Source organism: Phoenix dactylifera, chromosome 1 (genome assembly GCF_051530095.1).
Source record: "Phoenix dactylifera cultivar Ajwa chromosome 1, Ajwa_hap1_PhDact_Kaust_v1.1, whole genome shotgun sequence".
NCBI lineage: Eukaryota > Viridiplantae > Streptophyta > Magnoliopsida > Arecales > Arecaceae > Phoenix > Phoenix dactylifera.
In genome coordinates this window covers 49,658,580-49,672,563 of record NC_143190.1, presented here as the reverse complement: position 1 = coordinate 49,672,563, position 13,984 = coordinate 49,658,580, and the positions used below count along the sequence as shown (strand labels likewise).

At 38.3% G+C, this 13,984-nt stretch overlaps 1 protein-coding gene across 2 annotated transcripts; it reads right to left on the bottom strand.

The window, feature by feature from the left end:
• Positions 1-6,088: 6,088 nt before the first annotated feature.
• Positions 6,089-13,984, bottom strand: LOC103712711 (GTP-binding protein Era-like protein). 2 transcript variants are annotated; one of them, XR_005511508.3, is made up of 10 exons: positions 13,416-13,886; positions 11,904-12,049; positions 11,635-11,775; positions 11,446-11,559; positions 11,115-11,240; positions 9,373-9,471; positions 9,165-9,266; positions 7,448-7,642; positions 6,362-6,442; positions 6,089-6,260 (listed from the first exon to the last, which is right to left on the bottom strand). XR_005511508.3 is itself a non-coding variant. In XM_026806775.4 (9 exons), the coding sequence occupies exons 1-9, from the start codon at positions 13,825-13,827 to the stop codon at positions 6,174-6,176; spliced, it is 1,308 nt and encodes a 435-aa protein (XP_026662576.4). In that variant the 5' UTR covers positions 13,828-13,984; the 3' UTR covers positions 6,089-6,173. The 2 variants fall into 2 exon arrangements, 1 of the variants encoding a protein (XP_026662576.4); XM_026806775.4 differs by lacking the exon at positions 7,448-7,642 and having other exon boundaries at positions 13,416-13,984.

Sequence of the window (13,984 nt, the reverse complement as noted above, 5' to 3'; positions counted from 1 at the left end):
CATTTGGAAGAAATGTTGCCTTTTTTTTTATTTATAAATATAACATGTGGAAAGTTGAGAGGGTATATTAGCTATGGTGTTTGTTGTTATGGTGCTAATCTAAATATAGTTTAATTGTTGTTAATGATTATTTCAAGTAAGATTTACTGGGTCAGCTAATCAGGTTGAGCCAAACCAAATTATCAAACGAATTCCTGTGATTAAAGGGATCAAAGGGCATCACCTACGCGAGGAGCGTCATAGGAGCTGACGAGATCACCATGAAAGAGATTTCGCTACAATGATCAATTGAATTCGGTACGCTGAGCCACATGTAGACGACTAACCTCTTCTTAGCGATATACGGCGGATGGTAAGAGATTGTTACTTCTTTCAGGTTGCTCATATGTACCGAAAGGTGAACGGAACGATTGATTGAATTGCTTTCTTTGCTGCCCATCGTTCCGGAGAGGTCTCATGGACATGGCCTGAGATTGTACTCCCATCTTTATGCCGCGTATTGTATCTTAACTCAATTGATTGGACTCATGCTAAATTAACGTGAGCGACCGTTTTACACAAATAAAAAAAAAAGATCACTATTTGGGCGGCCAATGCTTGTGAACATATGCGTGATGGAGTCAATTTTGGTAACAGTGATTTTTGCCGAATATGCATGCTTGATGAATAAAGCCGATCCTTTGGATCAATCATAAGCTTTCCCTTATTTTTTTTTTTTTCATTTTTTTTGAAAACAGCTCAAATAAGCTAATGTAGAAGATTCCACCAGACGTTGACGGTTTTCGATCTCTCGGTCATGATATCATCGAAATCTAAATGATGCTTCTACGTTACATATCTCATGGGCCAAGTTAATGATACCTTCAGTACTAAATAAGTATGATCTTCTAAGGTCTTCATGGAGCATCCATCAAAGGGGAGAAATAGAATCTGTTTTAGGTTTGATTAATCAACAAGGCAAACTAGAATTGATAATTATGAGGGACAGAGAGTAAATAAATATATGGTTTGAGGACGGATGATTCATTTTCTCAGGAACATCTTTATGCACAGGAACAACCTTTTCTTCAAAAAAAAAAAAAAGTTTAAAAAGCCCGGGCCTCGATTCATTTGCTTGATTTCCCAATGAATTCTGATCCTCATGCTCTACCTTATGTTGTGCATGACCTCATACTTTCTTTCGAAAGATTAAGCTGATCAAGTCAAGCCATGTAACTAGTGAAGCCCATCTTGGTCCACTTAATTCGAGCATAGCTGGCAAGACCCGATTCGTCTAGATGCCAACCGGCTCTGCAAGTGGGTCAAGTGGGGTTTGGACCCAAACGCGGCTTGGTTTGGCCTTGGATTCGCGTTCAAGCGGAACAAAAATTCCGTATATGCCAGTATCGGGCCTGGCACTCAATTATAACGCATCATATAAAGAGGTATTTAAAACGCGCCACATTATTATTATTATTATTATTATTTGATAAACAACGCGCCACAATATTATTTCTGGGATCCACCACCTCTCGCCGGCGGCCAGCATCTCTTCTCCTCCAAGCCTCCTACTTTGCCCCCTAAAAACCTTGCAACAGGACTCTCTCAAGCTCTGAGAAGAGGAAAAGGAGGGATTTTTAGTTCGGTTGTATCTGAATGCTATGGTATAAGACCGCTGCCGGCGGATTTCTCCTGCCCCAAATCCAGACTTCAACCGCCGCAGTTGAGCCTCCCCTGCTCCGGCCGTCCGCGGCGTTCGATCTCCGCCGTCTGATCTGCCTCGGGGGGTCTTACCACGTGGCAATCCCATGGATAACGGTGGGGGAGGGGTTTGCTGCTTCCGACATAACGGGGCTCCGTTAGCTGCCCCCTATAGATGCTTTAAAGTTCGTGTCGAAATATAAAGGGCTCCCTAACCAACCACGTGGCGGTCGTTGTAACGCACCGACGCCCATGTTGTGGGCCCATAATACGTGGGTCATCTTTATTCGTTCAAGCTTGCCCCTCGACCAACCACGTGGCGGTCGTTGTAACGTACCGACGCCCATGTTGTGGGCCCATAATGCGTGGGTCATCTTTCCTGGTCCTAAAAAACGAAAAAAAGTAAAACAGAGTGTCGGCGCAAATGTTAAGGACTCCACTCTTTACCTGCCACGTGGCAAAAGGAGCCTCGGACATGGCCGTATGGGAAGCACGTGCTGTGTCGGCGAGATTTGCTCTACGGGTCTCCAATGTGGGGCCCAAGGATACCCCCAGTTGAATCCCCGAGGTATACAGGTAGATGCCAAACTATGGCGACGACAACGGCAATGAAAGGGGTTGGTGACGGTGCGAGCTTTGCGAATACATGGACACCAGTAAAGAAGGAAGGACAGGGTACGAAATTTGTGGCGTTAAATGCGGTGCGGACGGTGGGGTGCAGCAAATCACGGCTTCTGTCTAACGAAAGTGGTCATGTCCACTGCCATCACTAAAAGCTTTGGCAACCAATGCACTTTACCTTGCACGTGCAAAGATATTGGAGAATGAATTTAGATTGAGATATCTTCCATGTCTGCCGTTAGATGGAACGCACATATATCAGGTGGAAGACTCTCGGAATCCATGTCGGACTATTTATTTTTTAATTTTATTGAATGATCTACATCCGATCCAACCAAAAAAAAAAAAAAAATGAAATTTTCTATGGTGAGCCATTGAAGCAAAAACATGTGAATCATTACAACCCTCCGTTTAGGCATCCACTGTTACTTGCATTTTATAGTAAATTTTATTCCATAGAATCAGTATAGAGGGAATCAAAACATGAAAACATACTTACCCCTTAACTGTCACTTTAATTTATACAATAATTAAATCTCAGGAATTTGAAACTTTCATGTATTTATTTATTTAGATGCCATTGCATATGTTTCAAAAGTTGCACAACATCATAATTCATAGAGTTTATTAAATAAAAGTGAGAAATAAGTCAGCCCTAACATTAGCCACAAGCAATATAAATGATGAACAGAAGAGAAGAACGCTAGATAAATAGCTCCAATTCCATCAATCATCACCTAGCGGACATGGTTCCATCCAGTTCATGATTTATTTTTTTTTATTTTTCATTTATATCTTATAATAATTCATTTCTGGGTTTTTTTGCTTTTTATTTTTTTTTTCTCTCTCTAGAGTTGTAGGTTAGATCCCGCATTTCCCATGCTGCAGCCACAACACGGGGAACATGATTCATAGAGACGAAGGTAGTTGCTTCTTTATTTGAAGGAGAGATATGGACAGATCTTCCAGCTCAATCTTTAATTTTCTGTTTTATGATTCCATAGATGTGTTTATTCTCGAAAAATTTAATTTAGCTGATTTATCCAGCGAGAGAGAGAGAGAGAGAGAGAGAGAGAGAGGAGACTTCCTATCTTTTGCTATCCGCTGGATATCTTTGGACGGACAAAATATGTGTGGATTAAAACGATGCGTCAGTTTCTTACTTTTGTTGAGATTGGGATGCCTATAGCAATTTGGAAGGAAACACAACGTTCTGATCCTGCCACAAGGATTTGATTTATTTTATCAGTTACTGTATTTCACGAATATATATATATTTTAAAATTTCCAAGATAATTCACGTACAATCGGCCCAAATCCTACCATTTGTGCCTTCGAGCCTGTTACTCCAAGGGGCTCTCAGCAGAGAGCCATACTATACCGGCTTAGTTTCCATGCGTTTGTTATGATAAGCAAGTTAGTTTTAATGAATAGTTATAATTTTTGAAGCTTTTTCTTTTGGGTAATTAGTGAGCCCCTCGTTTCTATAGATGAGCAAGTTTCAGAAGCTACCTTACAACAAGAAGAATAGCCCACGGAAAGAAAGAAAACAAAGCCAAGATGGTGAACGCTGAGCGGTTCTAACGCATTAAAAACGAGATATTCAACAATTTACTCCGTATCCATCGTACACAATAAGTAGCATCCCTCTTCATTGTAGCTTTAATTCTGAGAAACACTTTTGACATCCAGGATGTGATAGAACTTCTCATTAAAATCACTTATGCACAGAATTACATAGAGACTATTTACAACTATTTTCTTTTTTACTGATTGAGCAGCAAATTTTCATACCAGTTCTAGGCATCAGGTATCAGCAAGTCGGAAGCATCAATTGTCGGACTAAAAAGAACAACATAAACTTTATTGTAAAGATATTCTTAAAGAATATGAGGTTGGTGATTGGTGAAGCCTGACATTTGCAAAGAATGACTTAAATAAGTAATTCATGTGCACATATTTTTCTGAATCAATTGTTCGACTTCATAAAATGGGAAAATAAGCTTCCAAGCTTTCTAAGAACAATCCCCATAAGAAATCATACTGACTTAATGATTTTATCTTTGTAAGCATTAAAATAAAGCAAATTAAATATATTAGCTACGGTAAAGAAAAGTAATAACAGGACAAGTAAAAGATACTTGTCCCCCGAACTCCAAATTTCCCGGTAATTATAGTGCGGTTTGAAGCATAGGTCCGGAAGCAAATGTAAGGTCAAAGGTTGCCTGCTATCGTGTCATAATAAGCAGAGACAGGGGAGCAAGAGTTCAGGAAAAAGGACAAACGATAACTTAGAGATTCACCTTCATCACAGAATAAAGTAAGGCTTGGTAACACAAGCATTTCAATATTTTGTTGCAAATCATCATCTCAGCAAGGGAGAAGTACTGAGAAAGAAAAAAGAACCCAAGGAAACTTGAGATGGGGCAAAATGGATCAACTTTCTGTGCGTGTAGAACTGTTGCTCGATACCATGGCAAAATTAGCAGAGAAGGCTAGCATAAGAGTAGTTACACGGGTAGTCTAATCGTACAAGCCAGACTCACCTATTCGTAGGTGTTTCATCATGAGTAGGTTCTAACAGGAATGTCCCCTCCAATAATTGGACCTCAAAATTGTCGCAAAATAAAGTGCATAACCTTTTTTTCTTTTTTTGATACAAAGGAGGAGGTGTCCCTGAAACAGAAGAAGTTACAAATAAAACAACTTTAATGCAACTTTCATGATTCAGTACCATCCATTAGTTGGTATGAGAGCAATCATACAGTCACTCAATTATGGGTGCCGCTTTCACAAACTCATTTTATTCAAGTCCTGGCAAACTCTTTCTCCATGAGATATATCGATGCCATGGCAAAATCAAGTGAGATGATTTGTAGAAGAGTATTTGTACCGGCAGCTTTCTAATACAATGCACCAGTTGGAGTTTTCTGTTCATGATAGAACCGCATTTAACCTATGAGTACGCATAATTCATCATGAGAAGTTCTATCTAAGAATAAACCCTCTCCAATAATTCGATTCTCGAAATTGTTCAAAACAAAGAGCCTGACCTTTAATCTAACTTTTCCCACAAGTCCTTGCAAACTTTTGTTCATGAGATAAAGCAGATGACGAGCAAAAGCAGAGAACAAGTAATCAAAGAACTAAACATCATAATACAATAGCAAAATTGAAATTCTAGCCAAATGAAAGAAAAATCAGCTCTAATGAAGTGCGTACATTCTCTATGAAGCACTAAAAGCCGAACCATAAATCATGAGAGAGAGACGAGAAGCTCTATCATGGTGCCTCAACAAGCAGGATTCAGGTTGTTCCAACAGCAGAATTCATGCATCAGTTTCCCTTCATCTAGCATGCGGAATCAGAACGGGGTATGCTCCTTTGAAGAAGGGGAGAAACTTGATCGCTCAGTCACCTTACAACTTTGCAAAACAAACAATGGTGGTAGATGGTCCTTGGCTGGATTTTTGCTGCCACAAGGGTACTATCATTCAAAGCCCATTGCGAAATCTCACATAATCTTGCGAAAAGAAGCTTCCAAGTTCTAACAAGATCATGCTACAGATAAACAGAGAACAGAATTTGTACTTTTAGCAGCTACAACGAGCAGCCAGTTTCTGATTAGAGATAGGCAGGTTTTGATATTTAGATCAGACCAAATCATGCATGGACAAATACCCCTATGGCCATGCTTCTATGGACAGGATGCCAAAGAAACTGATCGATTGAGTGCAGGAAGGGATTATCCTTTCGAAAGATGAACCAAGAATAATTGGAGGCGAAGTTTTGTAATAGCACGAATATCATTGGCTTGTGTGTGAGAATAAAAGGTTACAAACAGATTAATTACGTGCGGGAAGCAAACCACTTTACAAAACTTGAATTTGACCACCATAGCCATAGTATTTCAACAAGCCTTCATCCTGGCGCCAATTTTCTTTCACCTTCACTTCTACCTGGTTCAATCCATAACAACAAAATTAGAATTCAACCAGGAATGTCTTCATAAAATACCACAACAAATCCTAGGAGTGAAACACAAGACAGGGACCAGGACCTCAAGATAGACTTTCTTCTGCAGGAAATCTTCAATATCAAGCCTTGCTGCTGTTGCCAATACCTTTAAAGCCTTCCCTTCCTGTAGTTGTACAAAAATATTTGGGCATCAACTTTAATTTTATGAGTAACATGATGAATAATGAATCTTAATTTAATGAAACATGGAACATATATGTGGAGGGGGGCACAAAGCAAAGGTACGGTAGTACTGATAATACATAAAAAAATAGCTTTCGAAAGTATGAGTTTTAAACTTAATCTACCCTTCCATCTTTCAAAATTTCTTCAACTCTTTATAAATTCATTCTAAAATCAGTATAGTTTGAACCAAACCAATCTGTTTTAATCCAGAGATCATAAAGCCAAAGGTGGGTTTTGGAGCATAAGCGAGAAAAAATGGGGAACAAACAAAACTTCGATTTTTATGAGACTCTGTTCAAGTGGAATAAGGAATAGGAGAATGCCCTGGAGCTTGATACATAAATGATTAAACAACAAGCCTTAGCAACCCTGCTTTCAGGGTCTAGACTCCTGACCAAAAACCACCACTACCAACCTTTTAAACTATGGATCAACTTCAGCCACTTCATCATGTCTACTATAATGCACCAATTGTGTCCTATAAATGCACCCAGTCTGTTGTATTTGGAACCAAAAAGGCAAGTCCAATAACAGTTGGAAGTAAGAACATGGTAGCCTCCAACCATCTCAGAATGAAGAAGCAAGTGAATAGTTGTTGGTCTCTCAACATATAGAATTCCGGGAGAATAAAGGCAACATAAGCATTGCACTCTTGCTAAAAGTCTATACATTCTTGGAAGCCATGAATTGATGACAAACTTTGCTTGAAGCTGACAACAACCACACCAAACAATAAATAGGAAGTTATCCAAATCACAGACACCAATATGGACAATAAAGAGAAACTTGACCAAGAAAACATCAAAAGGCAGAGGATCTGAACAAAATAATTCATTCTCCAAAATGCATAAAACTAGACATCCTTAAGAATATAAAGATGATGAGAACAACCGCCCCCATGAAGCACCTTAACCTTAAAAGCCATTTGCAACATATTAATTACCTATGAGAAGAAAATAATTCTCTCTCAATCAAAGGGCCCACCAAAGTTCTGCACCTTCTCACTGGCATGGAAACATCTTCCCTTTCAATATCGAATGTATGATTTTCTCCAACAGAATACAACCAAAATACTTTCATGCTTTCTGGGTCTCCAATTGTCAATCTCTTCCGCATGATACAAGACTATTGAGATTGACTGTTAAAATTCATTTTTTTTAAAAAAAAGAAACAATAACCTTGACCCGAGAAATGGAAAAAAAAAAATATTACAGAATGGCCTACTGATAAATAATGAATGGTGCTACTGCTTCCCCACTATTTTCTTACCTTTCCAGATGCTTTTAGGTCTTACAGTGCATATTATTTGCAGATTATATACTGATGAGAGTTGCAGAGTTTTCAACCGGAATACCATTATAATAGAAGTTCAAAAATAGATTAAGATAAATAGAACATGTGAACTACAGCACTAAAAGGAATATATGTGGATATAAGGTTGCAACCAAGATATGGTCAAGAAATTTATTTTGATTTCCATTGTACAAAAGCATATAGGGCAGAAAGGTAGTTCAAACAAGACCTGAGGAGGGTAGATGATAACTAAGAGTGACATTTGAGTTTGAGGCTAGATGATAAATAAGGGAGCTATTTAAGTTTGATCTGATTGTCGAATATCATTAGAACTTCGAGGAGGTTTGCACAAGACAGACATATTATGTTTCTCCTGTGCAGATCAGACTGCTGGATACTGCTGAAGCACATGAGCACAAGATTAACACAGAAGAAATGCATATGATAAGGTATACTTGTAGTAAACTAGATAGATCAAATTTTGTTCCATCTCATAAAAGATAGTAACAGCACAAAAAGAAGATAAAAAAGAAGGAGGATACATACTGGATGACAAGATTGGGATGACAATGCTAATCCCATACAGAGGGGATAAGAATATCATCATCTTTATGTCGCAATAAGATCTAGATGAAATAAGATAGTATATGTACCACAAACTATAGAAATTGGCAACATGTCAGTAAGCTGGTGTTTATACTGTTTTATAAATCATATTGCCATATACGGAGAGGGGTGGGAAAGATTGACCAAGCTCGAAAAAACCAACCCAGCCCAACCCTATTTGGGTCAGGTTTGGTCAAGGGAGTTTTTGTTAGGGTCAAGTACAGGTCGGAAAATCTGACCCAAACTCTAAATAGGTTCGGTATGGGTTAAATCTTTGACCCAACTCAGGCCATCAGGATCGAGTTCAATTTGGGTCAAACTAGTTTAGGTTGGATTGAGTCATGATCTTGGACAAGAATTTTTTGAGCGAGTGGTCTTTTTCTTGATGTTTAAATTGTTTTGGAAATTAGCCAATGAGAATTGTAAATATAGGATCTGATATGTTAGCTCGTGTTTACTAGGCATTGAATCTTGTAAAATAGATTAGATTAGGGTCAAATGGGTGACCTGAAATGACCCATGGGTGGGTATGGGTCGAGAGCTTTTGACCCGATGTTAGGTCGGATCGACTATTGGTGAAGGTTTTGTATGTTCTTTTCCTTAGCCTGACCCAACCCAACCCATTGCCACCCCTACATATGGAGCCATTTTGAAATAAATTTCCTTCAGTATACATGGAAAAGTCAGTAAGTACAATACTTTAAGAATCTGCAACAAGAAGAAATATTCAAAAATTTCATCTTCAAGATTTATTAGGATACCTTGCCAATGAGAATAATCTTTTGCGAGTTCTTCTCAACAATAATTTCTACTTGAATAAAATCTTTTGAGGCCGGCCTGCTAATATATTTCACAACATTGACCTGTAACATGCAAATTTCTGTTGAGCTGTTGGTTTTATTACACTTACACAGCAAGAAAAATAACTGTCTGCTAAGCTGATGAACGAAGAAAATGTGGGATAAATACCTGGCATGCATATGGAACTTCATTTCTATATTGCATAAATATTTTCTCCCTTACAATTTCTGCCACAAAGAATCTCTCAGGGTGTTCGCTGGTGATGTCCTGAAACCACAGAAAGTAGAAATGGCAATACTTCTAAATGTGCAGCTTCAAAGATAACTTTTAGATGACAATACTAAGAAAATTTTTTAACGAAAAGAAAATTCCAGTGCCATAGAATAAATAAAACTCATGCCCATGTTAAAGATTACCCATAAATCAGAATATGAGTGCATATATGAAATTTGCCAAACCAGTGGGTTACTATTATGCTATTAGTATATTTCAAAAATTATTATGCTATGAGTAGGATAATCCTCATTTTAGGCCCAAAAATTGCAAATTCAGGATACAAAGTTTTGCATGTAACTGGACTTCTTTGCATTTAATAGCCATTGAATGTGATACTCGTTTGCCATGCATAATAAAGCAGCAGATTAAGGTATGCATTCATAATATGTCCTTTTTCAGTCAAAAGCAAAGGGCCTTCGACTAAATTAATCAACTTGGGTATGCAGAGTTTCTTAACAAGCTGATAGTCTACATTCTTTTTTTTTTCTGATTTCTGTGTGCCGCTTGATTATGCAGAATCTCAATTGGAAGTAGACAAGGACCACATTAGTGACTTGGATAAACCAAATGTGACTTGGATAAACCAAAACAGAACCAGCACATTCAACATTTATTTTGAATCAGTATATATAAAATGTTTTGGTGAAACATCAATTTATCAGGTCCGCCCTCCCTTTCCATAGAAAATATCAAGTTATCCAAACAACAATGAACACATAAAGATATAAGTCAATTATACATATAAGATACAGAAAAGGCATAAGTCTATATATAAGACGGAGAATTATAAGATACGGAAAAGACATACGTCAACCTCTAAACACTGAACACTTGAAGATTCACTAAAATTCATGCTTAAGTCAACTGGATCAAGACAATTCACAGGTTGATACTTTTGGAACCAAGTTTTTCATGGAACTTGCTTCAACCTAAAGATTGAGCCTCCACGAAGAGGTCTAAATCACCCTTGATTCAGTCAATTGAATGTACAAAAAATTAATTCAGCTCCAGACTAGACCACCGTAAATTGGTCTTAAACTAGGCAGCTCAATCCAGTTTCTCCAACTAACAATTGTGTATTGTAGCATAGTTTTCTTGAATTTTTCCTTTCGACATGTTCCATGTACGTCCTTAGTACAGTTTTTTGTTGCATGTTGTCCTTTTCTTGTACCTTTTTTCCTTATTTGGACGCCAACCTTGGTCTTTAGGGCTTGCACAGCATAAAATATGCCTATAACCTAATTCCTATAGCTATATATTAAGACGAGAAAAATTAGTGGTACTGCTGCCATCATAGACACTGATTACTCCTAATACTAGATAATCAGTACTTAGAATGGTAACCTTAAAAATACAGCAACAAATTAGTCATTGAACTTGGGCAACAACACTTGTTTCTTGGGACGAGATACTGTCATACTAGTCTCAGTGCTATGCATTTTCAATCATATATCAAGGATTCAAATCCTCAACTTGTAAACCAAAAATGACAGCACACTGAATCTATTTCAAAAAAAAACTGTAATACATACAAAAAGAGGCATGTCATTATCTAGAACATAAACTGCCATATTTTTTTGTTGCCTTTTCACAAACGTCAGCTTTCATTAACTTGTAGGTTCCAGCATACATACCTTGGGATAATAAGCAGGACCAAAAGGGAGTTTTGAGAGTATCCAATCCTTGACATCATCCACTCCCTGACCATATTTAGCACTTACAGGTATGACCTCATCAACATTGGCAAATTTCTCATACCACTGCAAAATGTGATATTCTCAGTCCCTACAGTTATATGAATGACTTGTATCTAAAAGTAAATTAAAAAAAAACTGAATAAATAAATGAAAAACATGAATAAGTAAAAACTAAGAAATTGAAAGCAGCATTAAAATTTTTGAACTTTCAATGTGTAGTCACACACATTGCCAACATTAACCAATGGAAAATGCTTTTAAGTGCTACCTGAAGTCTCTTTGCAATCTCTCCAGGTTTAATCAGATCCTTCTTATTCAATACCAACAGAATAGGAAGCTTATCTTTGAGAGATCCAACTCCTTCTTCTAGCACATCATCAATCTAAATCTTGAAGAGTAAAGCTCAGAAAGGTGCATGAGGCTTTCAAAATGAAAAACTCTTCTTCAAAGTATATACCTTCTGAGGAACCTTACAAGCATCAACAACCATAAGCCCACAGTCAGCATTAATGGCAGCACTTCGGACATTTTTCATCATCATAGAGTCTAATTTGTGCATTTTCTTTTCAATAACACCAGGTGTATCATAGAGTATCATCTGCAAACTAACCCATAACTCGGATTAACAAACCACAAAATTTGCTCATATGCTTCATTACCATAGCCTTTAAGATCATTAAGAAAGTAATCTCAACTAAACATGTTCATTTGATGAAAGCATAATACCTGATATTCAGGGCCAGAACATATACCAAGAATACGATGACGTGTAGTTTGAGGTTTCTCTGTAACAATTGAGAGTTTCTGACCTATCATTTGGTTTGCAAGAGTGCTCTTTCCAACATTTGGCTTGCCTAACACAGCTACATATCCTGCATTCAGCAGAGGATAAGTAGTAACAAGACACAGGAATTCATTATAGCAATATATTTATCATTTTCTACTGGTGAGTTTCCTTCTTAGCTTATGTTGGTAACAGAAAACTGGGCAGCAAAAGTGAAAGGAAATAGGATGATGGAAGTAAGATGCTTAGCAGCAGGAAAAAAAAAAACAAGTCCTAAACAACCGCACTTCTTTCAGAAGTCCCACCGCTCACCAACAACTATTTCATAAAGTGTCACCAACATCTAAATTTTACCCCGAGAAACTTTCTTAGATCTATTGCTGATACCAAGTAGAAGACAAAAATCTGTATCCCCTTCTCTAGAAATTATACAAAATAGGTACACGCGCTTGCATGTGCACCTGAATGCATGAGAATATTGCCGATTTGAGTTTGCCACTGAATCATTCTTCACCAGTTAGCTGTGATACGTAGGTGAAAAATAGACGTCTTTATCCATTTGTCCATTCTTTTGCAAGATTGATCCCAAAAAATGAAACTGCAGAGCGTTGCATCTCCCTTAGTCATGAAAATTTGATTTGAACCTCTTATTTATTTACATCGCTACAAAAATTCCATTCCATATGTCTTCTTTCAACTACCTTAATTGTTATATCCTCTTTATTTACAAAAATTTCATTCCATATGTCTTCCTCTTTATTTACAAGTTACCATTCTAACATATCATCATGTCATCGATACCATACCATCCATAGGTAACATGCAGTATGTTACCTCTCAAAAAAAGTTGTGAGTTTATCCATGATAAGAATAAAAAGGTCCAGCAGCAGGATTAGCGTCAATCCTTGAATCCACTACAACTAGAAATTCACCTCCGCTATATAACAACTGGCAATGCTTATTGCACCTTCTTACAATGGATTTCCTTAGTACCCACCAGGAACCAACTAACTTCTCATGATATTCAGTCATTTGCTTTCTATAAATCAATAAAGACCTGGTGTAATATATCTTCTTCCTGGTGCAAAATATCTGCTAGCCAAAAACTATCCCCCAATACTAGCATACCTAGAAAAATCTCCCCCTTTTTCAAAATAACCGGTCCAAAAGAACCGCCATTTTTTTTAAAATTCTTCACAAAAAACTCCCCTTCTCTTTCTCTATCAAGGAGCGATTTAATTTCGCATCAATCCTCTTGCAACAACACAGAGAAAAAGAGATTGACATATCCAATCTTTAAAATATATTTTCAAAAAACCATTTTTCGCCTTTAAAAGTCCTTAAAAGGCTCCAACTTCATCAAAAAACCTACAAATAAAACCCTAATGAGAGACAAAACCCAATAATGGAGTCCAAAAGAGAAACCAAGAACAGGGGAAAGGCGAACAACTGACCGCTTCGATGGTTCGGATTAACGGAATCCTTCTCGAGCTCTTCCAGCTCATACTCGTCGAGCAGCGCAAGATTCCTATCAGGCTTCTCGCTTAGAGATAAAAACGAAGCAGAAGAAGACGATTCCCCCTCCTCCTCCATCTCCTCGACCTCCTCCTCCTCCTCCTCCTCTATTGTAACGCTTCCTGTGGAGCGGTTACTTCTACGCCTGCTCTCGAGGGAGACGGCGCTTGCTCTGGCCAGCGAGACTGAATGTCGAAAAGGGATTCGGGCAGGGAGAGAGAAGGAGGCCTCGCGGAAAAGGAAGCGAGACGAACAGGAGGAGGGGAGCAGAGAAAAGCGGCGGACAGCTCCTCTCTCCCTCGCGGAGGAGGGAGGCGTCGCAGAAAAGCGGAGGGTCAGACCCAGCTCCATGACCCTCGGCGGGATTCTCGAGCCAACGCATCCAAGAGATAAGAAATCAAGCGAGCATGCTCTAAGTTTTGTCCGGGCTTGCTTGAATGGGCCATGCTCATGGACTAAGCCGCTAAGTATGGGAACACGCTCAGCCCTCCAAGGCAGGTCCTCGACT

What these genes read in the sequence shown, in the direction of transcription:
- LOC103712711 (XM_026806775.4), bottom strand. Translation starts at nt 13,827, where the DNA reads ATGGAGCTGGGTCTGACCCTCCGCTTTTCTGCGACGCCTCCCTCCTCC. An exon ending in TAATCCGAACCATCGAAGCG is followed by an intron (nt 12,050 to 13,415) that starts GTCAGTTGTTCG and finishes TGCTGAATGCAG; the next exon opens with GATATGTAGCTGTGTTAGGC. An exon ending in AGATTGCAAAGAGACTTCAG is followed by an intron (nt 11,241 to 11,445) that starts GTAGCACTTAAA and finishes CACATTTTGCAG; the next exon opens with TGGTATGAGAAATTTGCCAA.